At 36.8% G+C, this 23,462-nt stretch overlaps 1 protein-coding gene across 5 annotated transcripts in view; it reads left to right on the top strand.

Annotated features, from left to right (window-relative positions):
• APBA2 (amyloid beta precursor protein binding family A member 2) overlaps positions 1–23,462 on the top strand; it is a 368,344-nt gene that overhangs the window by 233,535 nt on the left and 111,347 nt on the right. For all 5 annotated transcript variants that reach the window (XM_078151178.1, XM_078151177.1, XM_020968667.2 and 2 more), the window contains one exon: positions 411–1,408. In XM_078151178.1, the coding sequence (XP_078007304.1) occupies positions 449–1,408 (960 nt within the window). In that variant the 5' untranslated portion in view covers positions 411–448. The remainder of the gene's footprint in view (positions 1–410; positions 1,409–23,462) is intronic.

Genomic DNA, 23,462 nt, shown 5'->3' with positions numbered 1-23,462 from the left:
TAGTTGTACTATAGACTATGGGAAGGAGATATAACTAATTATATAACTCTCCTTGTGTCTTCTGAAACTAAAATTTCTTTTTTTTTTTTCAAGCAAAGGCAACAAGCATTTATTAAACACATAGTATGTGGCAGACACTATACTTTTTGAAATCAAATGTCCTTATTCTGTAATTTCATGATACATTTTTTGTGTAATAATTATGTATGGTAGAATTTTTGATAGGGACATTTAGGCCAAATTAAATGGTTGCTTTAGAATAGTAATAATATAAATCTTTCCTGAAATCAAGATTGTAGCTAATTTTCAGTTATTTTGTTTTATTTTAATTTATTACTTTAATTTAATTTTATTATTTCAATTGAACTTTTTTCTGATCATATCTTCTTTCTAAAATTTCTTCTTTATAGTGACTACTTCGAAATGATTGCTGTGTAAGAAATCAGCTATGGCCAATAGGAAACATCAGAGCACCACAAGCAACATGTTGGATCATAGAGTGAGGTCTTGCCCAACTTCCTCTCACAATAAAGAGTCCAAGAGTGAGGAAACAGACCTTTCACTTGAAGAGTATGCTGCAAAGGATGTAGAGCTGGCCACCATCAGGCAGGGAAGCCCCACCCCAGTGGAACATGAGTGTAATGATAACAGTGGGGATGGAGACTCCAGCTCTGACTATGTGAATAATACCTCAGAAGAGGAAGACTATGATGAAGGCCTTCCAGAAGAAGAGGAGGGAATCACATACTACATTAGATACTGTCCTGAAGATGACAGTTACCTGGAAGGAATGGACTGCAATGGGGAAGAGTATATTCCCCATGATGAGCATAATGTTGAAACTGATGAATGCCAGGAGGCTGTTGAAGAATGGACTGAATCTAAAATTCAGCACCGTGATGGAAATGATGCAGAAGACAGGCAGGAGTACCCAGAAAGCCATGTTCAGATTCTGGAAGATGAGGTATCTTCTTTGGAGATCCAAGACCAGGAGGGAAGTATACAATATTGTCCAAGTGAAGAAAGTTACCAGGACTATTATCCAGCAGAAGCCAATGGAAACTCAGGTGGGACATCTCCTTATCACTTAAGAAAAGAGGATGCTGATCTGGAAGAACAGGAGGAGGACATTGACCAGATCGTAGCAGAGATCAAGATGAGTATGAGTATGAGCAGTATCAACAGTACAGGGGAAATGAGCCCAGAACATGTTGGAATGGAGAATGTGCCAAATGACTATAAAGAAACATGTTCACAAGAAGAGGTGGATCACTGTGCCAGCAGGCATGAAGGAAGGCCCAAATCACTGAATCTTCCCCCTACTTCAAAACATGCTGGAGATGCACAAAGGGGCTTTAAAACCAAGGCAAGGACACCAGAAGAGAGACAGAAATGGCCACAAGAACAGGTATGTTTGTGATTTTCTTTAGGAAGGGAATGGGAAGGAAGAGCTCTATAAAGGATTATACTTGTCATGTTTTATGTTATCCCTGGAAGTTTTTTTCTTCAGAAGAAAAATATTAAATTATCTCCTTTGGGATACATGGGATTGAGGCTAAAGCTATATTTTGGTTTTGCATAATTGTAATTTTATATTTAGCAAATTCTTAAATTAGACTGGTTAGGGAAAAAAAAATTGGTGTAAGCCTTTCCATCAGATTAATTAAATCATGAGAGCTCCTCTTTGAGGTGCTGATTTTTCAAGCTGGAATTTATTATAGGAGCATTTCAGAAGTTATGTTTCTAACTAACTGGACAAATTACCTTAAGACTGATGCCCTTCCAGTTTGTCCCACCATGCCTGTGCTGGAAAATAGGTTTCTCAAAAGGCCAGGGTTAGCTCTTACTAGTTCATTGAACAAGTGCTTCATTCACAGCTGGTCAATGCCCTTTACTTAAACCCCAGGTGATCCCTGGCTTCATAGCAAGACCCAATGGATCTAAGAGTTTATCTTTATGAATGATATAGTCAATATAGTCCCAGAAAACAGATATCTCTAATGTGATCATCATCGGAGAAATTAAGCTTTTCACTTGTAATAAGAGAAAGCGACAGATATTAAAAACCATAAAATATTTCTGAGGCGGCCAGATAACAAATATAGTATTTCACCATGAGCATGTCCAGAATGGCCAGAAATCACAGACCAATTACAAGATTCAGACCAAAGCCTTCATGTTAAATCATCTCTCAGTTACTTGTGCTAAGGGGATAGATAGATACATGGATAATCCTGTAGTAAATGCATAGATAGGTTGCAGTTCTTTGGGGTTTTTTTTTAAAGCAACATGTTTACTTTTCCAATTACAGAGGTGTCTGCACTAGACTGCTGTTTCAATTATTTTGGCTGAATTGATCTGTCAATTTTATCAAGCAGTCAGTTTGAGTGATTTTATCATTGAATTAGCTTTGTATCTGTGAATCATCCAAATTGGCCATTTTATTTTGTCATGGTTGAGTTAAAGCTTATGACTAGCTTTCCTCAATATTCAAATTATTGTGAAGCCCAGAAGCCTATTGGGCAGCTGGTAAAAGTCAACTCAAAATTTACCTTGGATTGTTTTTGATTTGATTAGATTTTGAAATGATTCAGCTACACTCAAATGATGATCTCAGATCTCCTTTTGGAAAGGGATTATTTGTATCCATTTGCACGAACTATTTACTTTGGGGCCCTGACAATGTTTCAATTAAATTATTTGCATACTTCTTTCTTGCTGCTCCATTTCTCCCATCAACTAGTTCCTTTCTTTTGGCTTTATGAATAATTTATAAAAGTTTTTAAATAAGAATCTTATACTAATAATAGTCTATAGAAAATTCACTTCATCTCTATGAAATGTCTCTTCTCTTCATGTCAAGGTGCTTTCAAAGACTAGCTGATGTTGATGACAGCTACTTGGCTAATAGTTAAAATCTCTCTCTGGTACATTAAGATCATTGGACCAACATTGATATCAGTGAATTCTAGATTTCAGCATTTTCAGTTTTTTGAAATCTAGCTCCAACTCTCATTTCAAACATCAGCTTGATTTTTCTAACTACTTTTAAGACAATCCACTCAACAATTCTAAAACCAAACTCAGTATCACCCAGCAAATCATATTACATTCTCATAATGCCTAGTTTTATTAGCACTATCATCCTTCTACTGTCTTCAGATTAAATATTTAAAGTTATATGGGCTACTTCCTCCTTTTTTTTTACACATAATGATCAGTCACCAAGTTCTATTCTTCTTTTACATTGTCTATCAGATTTTTTTCCTTTCCATTACCATCAAAGAATCATCACCATGTTTTTTAAATTTTTAGGCAGTTGGGGTTAAGTGACTGACTTTCCCAGGGTCACACAGCTAGTAAGTGTCAAGTGTTTAGTCTGAGGCTGGATTTGAACTCAGGTCCTCCTTGACTTCAGGGCTGGTGCTGTATCCACTGCAGTGCCTAGCTGTCCTGAACCATCACCATTTAAAAAATCCTTATTACTCTATTTCTTGGTTACAGCAACTTCCCCTACCTGATCTTTCTTTCCCACCTTCTCTCTTGTCTTTCAACTCATGACGTACTATGCTAGCATATTAATTTTTCTAAAGCCTATCACAAGTAATGTATTACTTTCCTACTTAACAAGCAATGATGGATCTCTATTGTATGTAGTGTCAGTTATAAACTTCTCTGTCTAGTTTTCAAGTTTTTTCCCTTAATATGGCCCTACTTTTCCTAATCAAACTTATTTATGTCATTTCTCAACATGTATCCCTCACTCTATTCAGCCTACATTCCTTATTATGCCCCACAAATCATGCTGACTCCATCTCTATTCCTTTACTTCCCCCCCCCAAACCTGAAATGTCATTTGTCCTTTTTTTTGCTTAATTGTATCTCGTCCATCATTCAAGGACAGGTCTGACCTCTGGGAAGTGTTTGCTGATAACACCAGTGCAAATTCACAGCTCTCTTCTTTGATCTTCTTTTGTACTTACTGCTTTTACTGCACAACTAACATTTTATTCTAAACTGTTCTCAAATCCCACCCCCGCCTTTGTTGCTATTATGTAATTTAGCCTATGCTACAACAATATATTAAAACTTTTATTTCCTACTATTCTCCAAACATATCCTTTGCTCTGATTAGTCTCTTTTTCCTACCCTGTACACATTAGGTCACATTAGTCTCATGCTTTTCTGTACATGCTACTCACCCTTCCTGGAGTAGACATCCTCTTTCTTCTTCCTTTCCAATTTCTACTCATTCTTCAAGACCACTTGAATGCTCATGCTTTTGATGGAGCTTCCTTTAACTATTCCAGCCCACATAATCTTGCCTTTCTTAAAATTTTAGTTGTGGCAATTACCAGTACAACATAACCCTGTCCTTGTGTTCAGATAATTGTTTTTTTGTGTGTTGGATATTGCCTCCTCAACTTGGTTATCATATCCTTGAGGATCATATTCTTTTTATTTTTAACCCTGGACCACTTAATATAATTTGAGAATGTAGTAGAAACTCAATAAATAACATATTCAAGTGTTGTTTTGAGCTATACAACAAAAGAATGAGGTACATTCAAAATTTTCCACTTCCTATTTTACTGATTGGGAAAATTAGCTCAGAGCAATTAAGTGACTTGTTTTAAACCATAGAACAATTAAATATAATATTCAAGATTTAGGATTAAGTCTTTTGACTTAAAGTTCAATGTTCTTTCAACCGTACAATGATTCCTTTTCAACTGTTTGGTGATTTATAGGTTCTCAGTATTTATATTTATAAGAACTTAAAGAGCTTTATACTGTGTCATCAACCAAACTTACATTTAGGTAATAGAGCAAAAAATATCATTATAATGGATCTTTTCTTTATTAATAGTTTTAATTAAAGTCTTTTATACTAACAACATGAGAGGTGACATAAGAGATTTATACCTTTGAAGTCATCAGCAAGAAAACTACTACTTAATTATTTCATTAAAAGTCAGCTATAGATGATGTGTTGAAAACTTTGATATCAAAGTTCAGTAAAAAACATGAAAATCCACAAGGAATAAATGCATACTAATGAAGTGATTGGTTTTAGTATAAATAATTTTTATTCAATTATAAGCTTATTCAAAGTATCGTTATAATGTATTACAAAGGAATCCCTTTAAAAATCTCTTCTGAATAAATGGCTATTAAGAAAAGATGATATAAGTATTGGATAAATTTAAATCAGTATTCTATTTGGCCAATTTTGAGGACAAATAAGAGAAAATTGCTTTCATGTTTTTTCAAAACCTTATTTTTTCTTTTTCGAGAAGAGGTCATGAATTGGAAAATTATGTAGTAAAATTTCATGTGTAGAATATAAATGATATTGACTAAAAGTTTGGTGTTCATTGAAATTTAAAATTGTGGTTGCATTTGACACCTTTTGTTCCCTTTAAAGTTTATTGAGCAAAAGTTGATTTCACCTCCACAGCATGCCTGTCATTCATGTCAATTTTGAATACATTGGGAGCTTTGGAATGTAGGAAAAATTAATATTATAATGGTTAGCCCTGGAAAGCAAGACAAAAGGGCATGCAAGCTTTTAAACTGCATGCCTGGGCTTTAAGTTAAAGTGCTGTCTCTATTTAGTCTTTGGACAGATGCCTTGAAATCTTCCCCTTAATAATGGATGGAATAGTAATGATTGATGCTTTGTGGCATATATCCAGTAACATATTGTGCTCTGTTTTAACAAATCACTTTTCTGGCAAAGCTCTTGTCAGGAGGAAATTATCTTTTTAGAACAGAGTGGGGGAAGTGTACAAGACCTAATATTTTGCTGTTGTTGCTTCATTCCAACCAAAGGCTGAGGGAAAACAGAGTGCCCTGCAGGTTAGCAAGGCACTAGGGAAACTGGGAAATCAAAGAATCCCTTGGTTCAAATGCCTTGAAATGCAGTAGGAATTGCAGAAAGTCTACATTCATTTTCAATTCAGCTTGTGTTCAGGGACCTGGGAGATGGACACACAAAAGCTAAGGTGTAACACGCAGCAGAGAAAAGGAGTAAGATGGCTGAGCATAGTAAATTAGGAAGAAAACTTATCCTGGAATCCAGAGGCTAGTATCTGAATACTGACTGTGGTACTTAGTACCTGTGGGACCACACCCAAGTTGCTCAGTCTTTTTTTTTGTTTGTTTGTTTCAGCTCCCTCATCTGTAAAATGTGTAGAATACTATTTGTACTGCCTACATTACAGGGTTGTTTTTCCCAGGGGTCTGCTTTGTAAACCTTTATGCTCTATGGACATGAGTTGGTATCATTTATTGTTAATCATTGTTATCATTATTTCTACCACCGTACTGAATGATGTAGTGGAAAGAGTACCAGGTTTGTAATCAGAAGGCCACTTTTAGAATTCTGTCTCTACAACTAACCAGCTGTTGTCCTTGAGCAAGTCACTAAAATGCTTTCAGCCTCAGTTTCCTCATCTATAAAATGAAGGGATCAAAGAATTTAAAACTGGAAAGGACCTGAGACTTTAATTCAGTTGAATAAACACAGGTAGCATAATGGAAAGAGAGCCCTAGACTAGGAGTCAGAGGACCTGGGCTTAATTTCTGACTCCATATTTTGTCACCTGGGTGACCTTGTATAAGTCACAAAACCTCTTTGGTTTCCCCATTTGTAAAATGCAAGGGTTTGGATTAGATGACTTGGAAGGTCCCTTTACCTTTAGGGTTTGTGATTCACTTATATGTCTATTGTAAGCAAGACACTAATAGGCAAGGATGATTTTTTAAAAAAATGAAACAGTTTTTGTTCTCAAAGGGCTTATACATTCTGTATGGGGGGGGTGAAGGAATACAAATATGTATTTAGGGAAGTAAATTATAGTTATATGAATTTGCTTATCATGTAATCATTTTACAGGTGAGGGAAAAAAGAGGCTTTAAGGCCTACCACACAGGCAACATGGGCAGCTAGGTAATATAGTGGATAGAATGCTGGGTGCAGAGTCAGGGAAACCTGAGTTTAAATCTGGCCTCAGACGCTGACTAGCTGTGTCAAGTCACAAGCTGGGCAAGTCACTTAACTCCGTTTTCTTCAGTTTTCTCATCTGTAAAATGAGGTGGTGAAGAAAATGACAAAACACTCCAATATCTTTGCCAAGAAAAACCCTAAATGGGGTCATGGGGAGCTGCACACAAGTAAAATGACTGAATAATAACAGAGGCAATAAATAACAGACCTATACAAAATTTGAACCCAAGTCCTTTGAGAGGTAGCATAATATAATGGATAGAGTACTGGATTTGGAGTTAGGAAGACCTGGATTCAAATCCCTCCTCAGATTCTTACTGTGTGACCCTGGGAAAATCATTTAACTTCTTTGGGCCTCAGTTTCCTCATATATAAAATGAGGATATTAGATCTGATGGACTCTCAGGTCTGTTCCTGCTCTATTTAGAGACATTTTGACTTTGGGTCTAGTGTTCTGCCGTCTATCTATGCCACACTTTCCCTATGTGTTGTGAGGCCTGGAGTGAAATAGCTAATCAGTTATAACAAACATTACTATACATATTAATACTATGCATTACCATAGGAATTAATACATTACAATAGGTACTAATGTGAAACTAAATTTTAGTGAGGCCATTTGACAACATCTCTCAAGATTCCTTGAACAAGATGGAAAAACATAAGTTGGATAACAGCACAACTAGGTAGGTATTAGCTGGTTGAGTAATTTTATCTTGAAAATATTTTACTTAATGTATAGATGTGAATCTAGAGGGAGGTCATGCCTTGAATCTCTAATAGATTAGATGACACCTGAGGTCCCTCCTAGCATTAAAACCTATCACCTATTAAAACCTTTGAAGAGGTTATTTTTTAAAAAGATAAAAAAGAAAGGTTAATTCTCCATCAGACTCTGATACCTTCATGAAATAAAGTGTAACCTTCAAATTAGAATGTGTGGTTCATTTAGGAAGGTTGATTATTTCAAAATGAATTAATCTTCAATAAACTTAATTCTCTGCAAGGGCATCAAGACATACATGGCAAGTCAAATTAGGACTGGATTAGGAATGGGGCAAAAGAGGGCTCTAAACTGAAACTGAAATAATGAGAATCTTTGAGGGAATGGTCAAGGTCTTTGCTTCTGTAGACCGAGAGCCAAATAGGCTAGTGGTCCTTCCTTCTCTCCTCTCCTCTCCTCTCCTCTCCTCTCCTCTCCTCTCCTCTCTCTCCTCTCTCTCCTTCCTCTTCTCCTCTTCTCTCTCCTTCCTCTCCTCTCCTCTCCTCCCCTTTCCCTTTCCTTTTTCTCTCCTCCTCTCCCTTCCTTCCTTCCTTCCTTCCTTCCTTCCTTCCTTCCTTCCTTCCTTCCTTCTTTTCTTCCTTCCTTCCTTCCTTCCTTCCTTCCTTCCTTCCTCTTCCTTCCTCCTTCCTTCCTGCCTTCCTGCCTTCCTGCCTTCCTGCCTTCCTGCCTTCCCTCCCTTCCAGAGTAGCTGAACCCAGTCAACAGAGCCCAGTCTTAAATGCTAATTCTTCAGAAGTTGATAGAATGAAACATTGGCCATAGGCAGTAGCTAGAAAGCAGGGTTTCTCTAGTAAGGAAATGTAGCAAAGATTTTCAAATAAAAAATTTAAAAATCGGAGACTGCCAGACTGTGTTCTTAGCAGCTGCAGTCCCTGCCTGAAATGTGGTACATATATCATCCCCCCAAAAAAATCAGACCGCAAGCCCTGGATCATGCTGATAAGTCTTGCACCTACCCTTCCTAAGGGAAATCAGCTCTGTGCTTAGTGAAACTAGTGCCCATATTTAGGCTTTAGATATATGGAGCATTGCCAAAAGAAGCTTTTGTGTGATGTCTGAAGGAAAGAATTTACATCATGCCACTTAGATACCTTGGAAAGCTATAGTTTAAAAAGCAAACAAAAACAAAACAAAATCTCTCAATGTGTCTTTCTCTGTCTCCATTCATATATATATATGAGAAGGATTTTTGTTCACTTTTAAAAGCTAATTGGATATCTCAGAGCAATTAAATATAAATTAAACATATAAGCTGTAATCCTTTGAGTTTGGAGGGATTTATAGCTGGCTAGTCTTTATTGTTCGAGCCACTTGGTTCCAACGCTAGAGTGAATGACTGTCCCCAAAAAGCAGTGCCCCAGATTACACTGAGTTTCACTGATATGCAGGACTTGAGTCAACATATTTGATCCATGAGCCTGCTTAATTATTAAATGGCTTGCATTTGGGTGCTGAGGCCAGAGAGTTATAGAGTTGCATTTCTTTCTCCTTCTGTTTTTGTAGTTCCATTGAGGAAAAGTCCAAGAGTTTAGCAGATTAGGAATAGTTGGTGATGAAGGAGAACATTAAATAGGAAGAGAATATGTGATCAGATTTAAAGAATTTCTTGGCCGTAATTTTGATTAACACAAAAATTGCTTAGGAGATGATATTCTGGAATCCTAATTCTAGAGATTTTTTTTTCAAGTGGAGTAGATAATTCCTTGTCTTAATGACTTAGTTCATTCTATGGAAGGGAATGATCTGTATCAAATGATCTTCTAAAGCTCCTTCCTGCTTTCATATTCACCCCTATGATATTGACTTGAATCCAGGATATTTTAACATTTACTCCTCAAATTTTGAGAACTTCCCTTGGCTATATCTGTGATAGTGATATTTCCATAAGGCTGTTAAAAATCGCCTGATTATGCCAAGTTGTTTCCAAAGGAAAGTATGGTACAAGATTGTTCATCTGATGCAATGGAAGCTGTTGGTCCATTAAAATAGCAGTAGCTCTTATATGCGTATATTGTGTTTTAAAAGCAGTCTGGTCCACATAATTCATGAACCAGATACATAGTGTTTACTTCAGTCATTTACGTAGTCAAAATAAATGTTTTGTGAACACCAGTGCAACATTTGATAGACATGCTTGCCTATTATCATACAACTGAGAACCAGCAGAGCCAGGATTGAATAACAGATCCCTCAAATCCTAATCCAGCATGCTTTCTTCTGTATGGTGGTTTTATTAAATTTGTGCAGTGTAAGTATAAACTGACTGGTGCTTGTTTGTGAGTATTAGAGAAGATGGCAGGTTGAATAACAAGAGTTTGGCAGTCCTAGAAGAATCATTCCATAGTATGGGAAAGGTTCACACAAATGCATGTTTTGATTATTCATGATTTTTGTCATTTCACTGTGAGTATAGGAAGACATTTGCTTTGCGCACATTGGCTGGTTTGGTTCTTTTCATAAAAAGCCCTCTGACAATAGCAACTAGAAAAATCAATATGTATTAGCCAAGTTGATAAAAAAAAAACAACCCTAAAAGCATGAAGTGATAAATAGCTATGGATGTAACATCAAAAGCAACATTGCTTATTGCCATCATTTTGAAGATGCTTTCAGGTCTGATTTTGCAAATGAAATGATATTTGCTTAGTGAAGGACAATTTGAAGTAGGGATGCATGATCCAAGCAGGGTGAGAAAACAACAGCAAAATAGAGATTCTCAGTAAATCAATGCTTGTTGGGGGAAAAGAGCTCATGTTCACAGCTGAATTAGCACTTAAGGTGAAACACATGCCTTTTATTTTGTAATGAGAAGGACATTAGCACTTTAACTGTGATTGGAAGTTTTGCTTCGAGGTTAAAACAGTTGGCTTCTTTTTGTCTGGCATGCCAAAGATTGGACACTGCCTGGAAGCTGGTGAGCCAGAGGCATAGATAAGAGGAAAACAAATGGGCATGCATCCATTGAGAAATGGGTTTGTGAGGATGGGCCTATCTCTTATGAGTGCTACTTTAGTTAATTGAGACCCTCATTTTTCAAGGATGCCAGTTTTAAGACATTTGGTTCCATTTTACTACTGACTCTGCTCTACTGTTCAGGTATTTGGAAGAGTCTGAAGGTGCTACATACAGTAAAGTAGAAAGAACAGTCAAACTGAAATCTGGTTCTAGCTCTGCCATTGACCTTGGTCAAATTATGTATCATTGGATGAGTCACTACACTGTTCTGGGCATGAGTTTCCCCAACTGTGAAATGAAAGAGGTTGGATTAAAATAATTACTAAGGTCCTTCTCAGTTCAAAAATTCTATGATTTTCCAGGCAATAATATTACCTTTGGGGTCAGAAGCAAACATTAACTAAATTGGAAGTACATCATGGAAGATTTCTTTTTTGAGCCAGAGAGATTGATGCTCTACTGGGAAATCTGCTTAATGGTGTGGAATGCATATCCTCATATGTACCACATGGAAATAGTTCTGTTGATCTTCACAAAATTAAGTTTGATGGTGACTAGGTAACCATTGCTGAGGAACCAGTTTTGCTTACTTATAGTTTACTAGTCACAGAAACCTAGGCGTGGAAGATGAAATACAGTCAGGCATGGTTCTGAAATTGCAACTACCTCACTGCATCTACCCCGGCAACCAAACTTTATTATGTGGTCCTCAGTTGTCAAGTCAGTAGATTTGCTTTATTTGATTTTTATGATGGTATTCATGGTATATTACCAGAGATGACCTTGACTGTCACTCAAAAGTTTACTTAGCTTAAATTCCTAGGATGCTGACATTGCTTTTAAAATCTAATTAAACCCAGAATTTCTTTCAAGCTGTTTTTACCATCTAGGAAAATCATGTATAGCTGCAGCTGTGCTCATCAAGTGACAATCATTCTGGCATAGGATGTATTTCTTTTTCTTTTTTTAAGCCCATAGGATAGAACATGTAAAAGTAGTCAGGAGAAACCTCTTCCCAAATGGACTAATCAAATTTCACCCTACCCCCAAACGCCTTAAAAAATCATTCTGATTTCTAGTTTGTTCTTGTCATGTAATTTGTTTTATCTTTTCCCAAGTGAAGGTATCATGTTAAAACAAAATATTAAATAACCTTGTTTTGTACAAAATCCCTATTTTATCTTTCTCAGACTAACATTTTCAATTTAATTACAGATAGAAACTATAAAAATCAAAATCCTTCATGTGACACTCTCCCACTTTTTTTCTCAGGGCATTCACCCTCCCTCTCTTCCCTACCCCTTCTACCTTATCCCTACTCCCAAGCTGACTCTCTTTCTCTCTCTTCATTATCTTTTCCTCTTATAGTCACTGAGAGTTGTAGGGAGGCTGTCTTATTGAGTAGCTAAGTAAAATCCTACTCTTCTTTTGACATTTTTCTTTGCCCTTGGCAAACTTTTGCTGTAGTAATTGGGGCTTAGTTGACTGAATTATCTCTCATCTATATAAAAATTTCATTCTGTCAACCTTTTTGCTTTTATACAGTATTGGGAAGGTTTTATGGAAGTCTTTATGTGCCTATTTAGTATCTTGATTCTTTTTTTGATAATTAAGCACCAGGCCTCAAAAAGAGGACCTAAGACAATGAAGGGTCAGCTTTCAGTGATACCATTACTTTTCAAAAGCTAGATCTTCCTTTTAGATTGAACAGAAGGTATGTATCTCCTTGATCTGGTCACACTTAAAATGAGACATTGGAGGGTCCCTTTGGGATGCTACCTTGCAGAATGTAGTAGTATTGAAAGTTGAGGTCCCTGACCTGCCTAGAACATCTCTTTCAAGAATATCCCTTTCCCTTACCCCTTGCCTTGTCATTCAGAAAAAAAATGTCATCTGAATTGTGAGAGTTATAGAAGTGTGTGGATTGCAGAAGCTGGGCAAATACAGTGATCTGGATCCCAGTTGAGCTAAAATTTCCATTCCAGGCCATCTGCTGCCATTCGCTATGCCAGGGAACCAGGGTATGGAGCCGCTGAGCTGCCTCCGCAGCAGCTGCTTAACACATCACTGAATATGGGCAGAGAAACAGTGTGGCAAGATGGGCTTCTAAGATGAGCTATTCTACTCTTCATGGGTCTCAGCAGCCATTATGTTGTAAGGAGTCCTTTTTTACCTCCATCCTTCATCAAAAGTGATTATCTTGTTCTGGTTTCAGAATTCAGTGAATCTGGTGCCAACATAGGGCTGGCAATCTGTCCTGCCAAACATGATCCATAGTGGTATGAGAGACATTTAAATTTGTTTAACTAATGATAGCTTAATTTTAAAAATTAATTTGACAAATATTTGGATGCCTATAAGATGTTATACTTTGATTTCTGGTCCAATAGGATGTATGGAAAAGGCCAATAATCCAATTAAGATGGTTCTTGTATATGTTAGGTGAAAAATTTCCCTAGGAATATTAATGATTTGACTATTTAGGGTACCTAGATAAACCATTCTTATGTTACCTATAACATATTGCCCAATATTTTTTTACTCACTTTTTAGTGTAATCAAAGGCAGGGAGATGGGAACAAACATTTATTAAACACCTATTATGTGCCAGGCACTGTTAAATATTTTACAAAGGAAAAAAGATATATAAAGGGAAGGAGAATATTTTAATCTTGATTTTGTAGAATGTTAGAATATAAGCTCCTTGATGACAGGAAATACCTTCCCTTTGCCTCTGCATCCTCAGTGCCCAGCACAGTGCCTGGTACACAGTAGGTATCCAACAAATGCTTGTTGATTGATTGCAGTTTACTCACAATAAATGACTCTCTAGGTTGACGATTCACAAAGATTTAGTTTATCAGATTCAGGAATAACCACTCTAGTTTTCATAGTAAATTTAATAATTTGAAGTATCTACTTCAATACTTCGAGGTTCTATGATTTCATAAATATGAGCCATTTTAATTGGCAAAATAGCCTTACTGCTATTTCTTATCATTGTTCTTAAAAAGTAAACCTGATATTGAGAGAAGGAAGATTGGTCTGTTGTTGTTTGCCTTCTTGGCATTTGGCTTCTTTGGAATGTGGGGACACATGACCACCCCCCAACCCAGACTGTATCTAATCATTTCTTCATCATTAGAAGTAATGCTTGGATTCTGTGGGTCAGACTTTAAAATAATCAGTAGAAAAGATTCTACAGAGATTAAACACACACACACACACACACACACACACACACACACACACACACACAGCACTGTACAACTAGACCTTGAAAACAAAAGGGAGTGCTCTTTTCCATGACTAAATGTTATTTGTAGAGCTTTCTTAGTATTTGTACTCCCTTTCTTTTGTCTTCCATTCTGTGTGCGAAAACATTTTTTCGTAATAATTATCTTTCAGGGAAATTTATTGACTTCCCTATACCAGCAATACCTTAAGAATTCCCATACATACTGATTATTATTTGCTGAAATCATTGAAAATTATAGCCATCTTAGACACTGAAAAAAAATCAATACCCTCTTAACCTAAAAATACTTCTTTGAAACCCTAAAATAAACTGTTGTCCGGAGTCAGTCGTCACCTTAATCCAGCGACATTTTATGATAATCCCTTTTCCAGGTCTGCTCTTTATGAAAGAGTTTATTCTACTTGTTATTCCTTTGTTATATTGAACTTTCTTACCTTTCTAAGAATGATCCATGAGTGCTGGCATCTTGTATGCAATAGTCTTTTATTTAAAGTCCTCAAAGTATCCACAAAGGAGTCATTACTATGAAGCCACAGGAGAACTGGAAAGCTGAAACTACTGAAGTCAGACGTCTAAGCTTCTTTTCTCCTTTCTGTTGTCTCTCTAATAAGTGTTTTCTAGAAAGATGTGTTAGCCTGCTATGGCTAAATGAACCCCACCTTTGTCTAGGTCAAACCCCTATCTTCCGTACTTGTAAATTCTTGTTCTTAGAACTAGACAAGAGAAATGGACAGTTTCTATCTCTTCCCTTATTCTTCAGTGTGTTAAAAATAATATGAGTATATACTGACTTTCTGTTAGCAGTTTCTGACATAAGAATAAAGTTTTCTGATACTATCAGTTCAATGTAATCAAGGGTATCTTTAAAATAGTTTTTTTCACTTTATTATTGTTGCTTTTTTGGCAATAGGGAAATATGTTTCACATAACTTCACATGTATAATGGCTATCATATTACTTGCCTTCTCAATGGGTGTGTGATGGGCTAGACGGAAGGAGAGAATTCAGAATTCAAAATTTTAAAAGAATGTTAAAAATGAAAAGAAATAAAAAATAAAATTATCCAAAAGAAAAGAAAAATAGCTTCTAGCAATCCTGGAGCAAACAAAGCATCTTTGTTTGCTGCTTTCATGCTCCAAAGAATTCCTTTCTGGCACCTGTTGAATTTCTTTTGCTTCTCAGATCTATGCTAGGCAAATTAGTTGACACTTCTGGTCTGATACCCTCAGCATTTCATTTTCTTTTTTTTCTTATTTTTATTTTTTATTAATCACTTCCATATGCTTTTGAGTTTAAAATTTTTCTCCCCTTTCCTCCCCACCACCCTCCCCAAGAAGGCTCACAATCGGATATAGGCTATACATATACATTCCTATTAAATGTATTTTCACATTAGTGATGTTGTAAGTAAAAATTAAAGCCAATAGGAGGAACCATCAGAAAGAGGAAGCAAAAGTCAACAGAAGAGAAAAAAAATAGCAATTCAACTTCCATAGTTCTTTCTTTGGATGTGGATAGCTTTTTCCATCATGAGGCCTCTGGAGATGTCTTAGATCCTTGTATTTCTGGAAAGGGTTAAGTTTATCAATATTAGTCATTACACAACGTGGCTGTTATCGTGTACAGTGTTCTCTTGGTTCTGCTCACTTCACTCAGCATCAGACCAGAGAAGTCTTTCCAGGTTTTTGTGAAGTCAGCCTGTTCATCATATAGTATAGCACAATAGTATTCCATTACATGCATATACCACAACTTGCTCGGCCATTCCCCAGTTGATGGGCATCCTCTCAATTTCCAATTCTTTGCCACCACAAAAAGAGCTGCTTTGAATATTTTTGTACACGTGGGTCTTTTCCCCATTTGTATGATCTCTTTGGAATATAGCCCTAGAAGTGCTATTGCTGGGTCAAAGGGTATGCACATTTTTATAGTCCTTTGGGCATAGTTCCAAATTGCTCTCCAAAATGGTTGGATCATTTCACAACTCCACCAACAATGCATTAGTGTTCCAATTTTCCCACATCTTCTCCAACATTTATCATTTTGCTGTTTTGTCAAATTGGCCAATCTGATAGGTGTGATGTGGTACTTCAGAGTTGTTTTGATTTGCATTTCTCTAATCAATACTGATTTAGAGCATTTTTTCATATGACTATAGATGGCTTTAATTTTTTCATCTGAGAACTGTCTGTTCCTATCCTTTGACCTCAGCATTTCATTTTCCATTCCTCACCACCCCCCTCACAGACAAATTTCTTGATGAAAGAAATGACTTGGAGTCTGTGCCTGCTCTAGTCACCTCTTTCATTTGTGGTACCCATCTTCATTCCTCTCCACTTGTCATTTCTCATGGAAAGAGTATGCAAATAGTGAGGTGGTTGGGCAAGGAGGTTGTAGAAGAGGTAGCCAGAGAGGGGTGAATCAAATAACAATTGTTTGGGCATTCCTGAAATTATATTCCAGGATAAGCAGTCACTCATCAGGGAAGCAGGGCCCCAAGGCAGAAGTTTTTTCAGGGGATGGTCTCTGGTGTCAGTGTGAGGGGAGGTTATTAGCTGTGGAGAAGGTAGCCAGAGGGGAAGGACATTTCTAAAAAAGTCAGTCAACAAGCATTTATTAAGTGCCTATATGTATATTGGAAATACCTCTATTATTTGGAGAAAAAATTCATTCAGTGTCCTTTGGTACAATTTTGAGATTGATTCTGGTGCCTGTTATTCCAGTAAATTCTCTTAAAGGCAAATATTTTCCTTTCCAACTACTTAATTATGAACCAATAGGTCGTAGTTAAAGATCATTGCCAAATCATGAACATTTCTCCTAAGATGACAATAGTAAAAAGGGGTAGGCACATTGCTACATGTCTGCATTCTACCTCAAACCCCTGGCTATCTCCTAACCATGCTGCCTACATTCTAGCCATCATCCTAATCATCCTTCTCCACTCCCACCCTCTCCCCCAGACTTGGACTTCACTCCTGTATTTAAGGCACTTTTAGATGAGCTTTGGCCTTACCTTACCAGGAAACAGGTTTCCACACCCCTCTTCTCTTGACCATGCTGACTACAGTGCAGCCATCTTCTCCCACCCCTTGTTTCCAGCTACACTTTATGCATTATCTTCCCCACTTAGGATATAAGTGCTTTGAAGGCAGCTACTGTCTTGCTTGCTTATCATTGTATCCCTACCATTTAGTACGGTGGCTGACATCCAAGTAAATGCTTAATAAACACCTTATGGATATATCTATGTATCTACCACTTAACCATAAATTGCACTCAGAATATGGGCTGTAAAACCCATGGTTTCTGGAAAAGCTAGTTGCATGTAAATCAGGTAAATTACATTAATCTTAGAGATTTTTGAAAAAAAAACTTTCTTAACCTAGAAATACTCCTTTGAAACTTTGAAATAGACTCTTGTCCAAAGTGAGTCATTACCTTAATCCAGTAATATTTTATGATAATCTCTTTCCCAGGTCTATTCTTCACAGAGGAGTTGCTTCTACTTGCCATTCTTTTGTCTTTGCTTATGTTCTTTACTTGGAGTCCATGAACTTACCTTTTTTTTGATAACTAAATTTTAATATAATTGGTTTCCTTTGTAATCCTGTATATTTTAATCTACACATTTAAAATATTCTGAAAAGAGGTGTACAGGCTTTCTAGACTGTCAAAAGGGACTTATGATGCCAAAAAAGTTAAGAACTTCTTATGTGAATTGGGTCTAGATGTACTCAGCTTTGGTTCTATGAGGAAGACAATTAAAGTATTCCCCAAAATGATCCTACTTTACAGTGGTAATTGACATAGGATAAAAGTGTAGACTTTAGTTTTAAGCATTGGTTTTTAAACAATTGCAAAATAGTGGTACAACTGTTCTTGCTTATTTTTTTCGTGGGAAGAGGAATCATAACAATAATGATATATCCCTCAAAATCAGGGCCCATTTGCTACCTTGTACAACCACACAGTCACCAGTGGCAATGCATTCTTTGTACCTGCCAACACTAGAAAGCACATATTTTGAGTTGTAGCAGCCAACTAATAACAGGGATAAAAGTAAATTGTCTTTAAGTAAGAACAAAAATACTTCAAAAAAGGATGTTTTTGTGGGAGAATGTTAAGATTGGTCATTGTGAGCTATAGACTTGTTCTCAGTTAAAAGACCACGAGCTATACTATGTGGGGTTGTAATATGTTAGTATTGATGTTGTATAATATCTTAATCAGCAATGTTGTTTTGCTTTAATAGTGGGGAAAGACAAGCATTGTAACAATCTCTCAATTTTGATAGTACTACATTGGCAAATATCCTAGCACTACTAGGAAGATAATTTCCCTCCACCAAAATACTACAGCATAAGTACAACATAGCTATCTGTAGCCATAGTCTATATGTGCATGATACCCAACAAATATTAGGGAAGAATGTTACACAAAAGTCAAATCATCTTGCCATGATGCATCCTGATAGTGAAACAGGTCATCTTCTCTATCCATCTTCAACCTGTTATCAAATCAGTAGGTTTTTTTTTCTTTTCTAACTGATTAAATATTCACATATTTGCACATCTATTGAGCTCTTACTAGGTTCAAGATGGTGGGCTAGACATTGAAGAGAATATTAAGATTAAACAGATAGCTTTGAATTGGTAATTATCTTTTACGTGAGCCAGTGATTTGTGGGATTCTCATTTATTCTTACAACCTGATTAGTTATATCCCAGATGATGGACAAATGTTGTTTTCACTTGAAGCTGAATAAACATGTTGCTGGTCTTTGGGCTTCTTTAAAGCTAAGAAAATTCTGTTATATATTGTGTTTTACTTTAGAAAAAAAGGTCACTTGTGTCTGAAGCTAAGTTTCAAAAAGAGATGTGTGTACTGGTTTTCCAGTGGTGTGACAGGTTGGAGTGTATTGAAGTATATCACAGTGATCCTTTGAGCCAGTGTAGTATAGAACAGAAGGGATTCTGTGCATCCTGTGATAGTATCTTCAGCAAAAGGACACACATTCGAGTTGCACCCAGGGTGTGTTACATACAGCCTTAGAGGAAATAACAAGCTAAGATTTGTGACAGTTCATTGGATTACAGAGGTAAAGATGAAGGTAATGTATGGGCTATCTAGTCCAAAACCTTCAACTTACAGTTGAGGAAATAGAGATCCAGAGAGATTAAAGGATTTACCCCAAAGCACACAGGTGGAAAAATCAGAGCTTGAACTTGTGTTTTTTTTTTCTATAAAGTCAGCACTTTTGTTACTTACTACCCCATAGAGTATGATGGAATGAAGTCTAAGTGTGCCCAGAACTTTCAATTCCAGCCCAGCAAAAATCAGTCTGAGTTTGTATACCCTTATGGAATGGGTGCAAGGAGGCTATGTACTGTATTGTTTTTGCTTTTTGGTGAGGCAGTTGGGGTTAAGTGACTTGCCCAGGGTCACACAGCTAGTAAGTGTTGTGTCTTAGGGTGGATTTGAACTCAGGTCCTCCTGACTCCATGGGTAGAGCTCTATCCACTGTACCACCTAGCTGCCCCTATGTACTGTATTTCTAAAGGTTGAGGTGGATTCCTTAGTACTTTCAAAATGTGTTGTGCATCACAGCTTAAAGAGATTTATTGCCCTGCACCCTTGTCATCTAATCAGTCAATAAAGTTCTATTGATTTCCCCCTCAAACTGCCCCTTCTATATTTCTCCTTTAAATTCTCTTCACCACCAGCCATTCTAAAAAGATCTTTGTTACCTTACACTTGGGCTACTGCATTAGTCTCCTAACTAATCTCCCTTTCTCCAGTTGCTTTCTTTTTCTAAGGGTATAGTGGAAAAGTGATGGATTAAGGATTAAGAAGAACTCAGGTTGAATCCTGGCTCTGCCAGTAACTCCCGGCATGATTTTAGAAAAGCCACTTAGCCTTCCCTGGCCTTATTTTCCTCATCGGCAAAAGAAGGAAGTTGGACTAGATAACCTCCAGTTCTAAATCTATGAATAATTTATTTGATATTCATTAATTTAGTCAACAAATATTTGAGTGTGTACTGTGTGAAAACAAAGAAAATCAAACTGTGTTTGATTATACACATCTATACAAAACACAATTAAACATTTGTTAAGTATCTACTATGTGCCAGGCACTGTTATAAGCACTGGCAATACCTATGAGAAAATAAAAGGCAATCTCTGTCCTCAAAGAGCTTACAATCTAATGTTAGAAGACAACATACAAAAGGAAATTAAAAAGCAATGAGGAGGAAGTGGGATGATGATGAAAGTAGAATGGAATCCAAAGAGTGCCTTCATGGGAAAAGAGGAGTTTGCTGGGTGTCTGAGACCCCTTTATATGTGGAAGCTCTGCCTCACTTAAATCAAATTCACATGCAAGTCAAGACATTACCTTCATGATGTCCTTGATCCTCTTAGAAAGTTAAGTACCAACAAACCCCAACAATCTTTGGTTATGTATTTTGTAAGACATTTTTTGAGGTTTAGGACTTAGATTTAACTTTCTGAATTTTCTATTTATTGTTATTATTCTTTTCTTTTTTAAAAATCTGGGACAATTTACTTTTTGTCCTACATGGTTTTTATTTATGGTTGCTTGAAATATAGCTCTGACTTTTAAAAAGTCCATTGTATTTCAAATGGAGCTGCTTGACTATACCTTTAAACTCAAATCGCTCTGGCTCTCATTTAATGGCTAATAATAGCCTCCAACCCAAGCTTCAGAGGCTCATTGTTTAGTTTTCCTATGGTGTAGAATGAAAGTAAATAGCAATTGTTTTTATTCTGACCAGAAACTCTTAAGAGTTTACCCTTCCCAAATGGATAGTTTTGTAATAGGAAATTGGGTCATGTTTTGTCTCAATTCTCACCTAGCCCTTAGTCACTGAAGGGGTGTTGCTTCTGACAAACTGAAACCTGAGAAAGACCTTATTTAGAAAGGCCAAGGTCACCCACTACATCCTGGTCCATTGCCAGTTGTCTTGACTTTTGTCTTGTCATTGGACTTTGATGACCCTAGAGGAGAGAGTGAGGCCGATGACTTTGTTCAGCTCTGTCTCACTTGAATCCAATTCATATGCAAGTCAAGACATCACCCTTGTGACATCACTGGTCCTCTTCAAGAACAAAGGATGAACAACAACAATATAGAGGCTTCAGAAGTAGTTTGTTCACTCTTCTCTCCAGCCTTTCAGTCAGAGGGGCAAAGCCTACTGAAGTTTCTGATGGTAACTTCTGCCAGGTTAATCTTTCTGAAGCATGAAAGTACTCATCTGCAGCATCACCCTCCTGATGACTTTGGTCCTCATCAAGAACGAAGGATGATCCACTGTACACCAACACACTCATTTGCTAAACACACACAATACCTATTGGATAAAGTAAAAACTCTTTATTCTAGTATTCAAAGCCTTCCACCATCTAACCTTAACCTATCAATGCTGCACTGTTCTCCTCACCCTGACTCACCTGCATTAGCCCTCTGCTCATTTCTGTCTAGAGTGTAGAGTACATACACATGGAAGAGTGGTTGGAAAATATCTGGAAAGGTAGTTTGGAGTTAGATCATAGAGATCCTTGAATGCTAGCTAAGAAGTTTGAATTTGGTTCTTATGCTCTATTGAATGTTTTTCACCTGAGGAGAGACCTTATCAGAGTGATATAGCCTTTTCAGTACTGATTTGAGGGTGGGAAACTAGAGGTGAAGAGACCAAAGGATGTCAGTCTTAAATGGTAATTTTCTTGTGGGTAGATACCTTAACTTCATCATAATCTCCCTACACACACATACACACAGAATATTCATAAAATACTTGTCAATTGATTAAATAATCTTGATGAATTATACTACCTTCTTGATAAAAGAGGTAGATAATTTTTTCTAGTAGAGAAGGCCACACTACACAAGAATGAATTGTATAATTTTATGTACAGCATATTCACACAAATCTGTTGCTGTAGCAAAATCAATCATGTGTCCTTTATCACAAAGCATTCAGATCTCAACAAATGCTAATCACTTGCTTTAAAAAAAATCCATAGGAATATGGTTAATAGAAAATTACCTAAAAATAAGTCTTCCACCCACATTAGTCAAAGTATTAAAGATAACTCAAGAAAATGATCTTTTGACAGACACAGACATACAGACACACATCCTAAAATATAGAGAATAGAATTTCATGACTAAATGATGATACTATTATAGACAAATGGGGGTATTCTGCTCTAAAAAATAACTTGGGAAGCTCCAGGTTTATTGGTTAGCTTCATAATCAACTTCCCTCAAAACAAAATGGATCATTGAACAAGTTCAAATTAAAACTAAATTGAGTCATATTCTTAGTCTTTCTGCTAGAGATCAAAAAAAAAACCCTAATGGGAGTCTCCTTTAATTTTAACTCATTCAACACTTGAATGTCTGCTATGTGCAAAACACCAGAATCCTCCTGCTATATAGAAGATTGCTGTATGACATATGACATGTGTGTGTGTGTGTGTGTGTGTGTGTGTGTGTGTGTGTATACACACAAAGAGGTCTAGAGGTTTGGGGTGCTGGAACCCCAAGATTGTGACTCAGGCTCTGCCTGAATGAATTCAACTCAAATCTTCTTCCAGCCAGAGAAGAAGTTTATTAGAGATAAAACATATAGGCCAGTAAGGACGAGGGGGCATGAGAAAAGCTCAGCCTTATGGGCATGAGAGATTCTCAGCATTTGAATGGAGACCAGGGTGGATCTTATATATACTAAAGTAACTTTGGGTGGCCAGAGGAGGGGGCTGGGAAAAGGGTCTAGGTGAGAATTCTGATTGGAAGGTCTGAGAGATTGAATAGACAATGGGAATAGATAATGAGAGGAACTGGAAGGGAGAAGTTTGAAAGGTGTGAGATCAAAAGGTAGGGCTAGGGCTTTCAAAGGGAGATAAGGGGAATCGATAAGGAACCTAAAGGTTTAAGGGTTTTCTGGGACCCAAAAATGAGAGCCAGATTCTTTTTAGGACAAAGAGTGAGAAAAAGCTACTGTTAATAGGGCAAGTGCTTTGAGTAGTGGTAATGGATTGGGTTTCCCTTTTCCTCTTACATGCATATTTGTTAAGTAGCTTGCTGTGACTTCTCTATATTAGACTAACAGGCTTATATGAGATTTGACCTTAGCTTTATCATTATCATCTTGTAAAAACTAATTAAACTACTTGGCACTGGGAGGGAGACATATCTTTATGCTTCATTGTCAGTGAAACAAGATGAACTCTATCCATAATCCTTGTTCCCTGACATAAGAATAAAGAGCCATTCACATTTACAGGGGAGAAATGTGAATTCAGAGGGGGTCCAATTCATGCTTCAGTGTTATGTTGTGGATTGGAGAAGTTATTATGCCTCTGAAAAGACTTATTGTGTAAAATGTCCTTTTAACACCTTGTTCTCTCTTTCCCTCTCCCTAT

The sequence above is a fragment of the Phascolarctos cinereus genome, unplaced genomic scaffold, assembly GCF_003287225.1.
Source record: "Phascolarctos cinereus isolate Bilbo 61053 unplaced genomic scaffold, phaCin_HiC Scaffold_3;HRSCAF=262, whole genome shotgun sequence".
Lineage (NCBI taxonomy): Eukaryota > Metazoa > Chordata > Mammalia > Diprotodontia > Phascolarctidae > Phascolarctos > Phascolarctos cinereus.
This window is presented reverse-complemented; position numbering and strand designations above follow the sequence as displayed.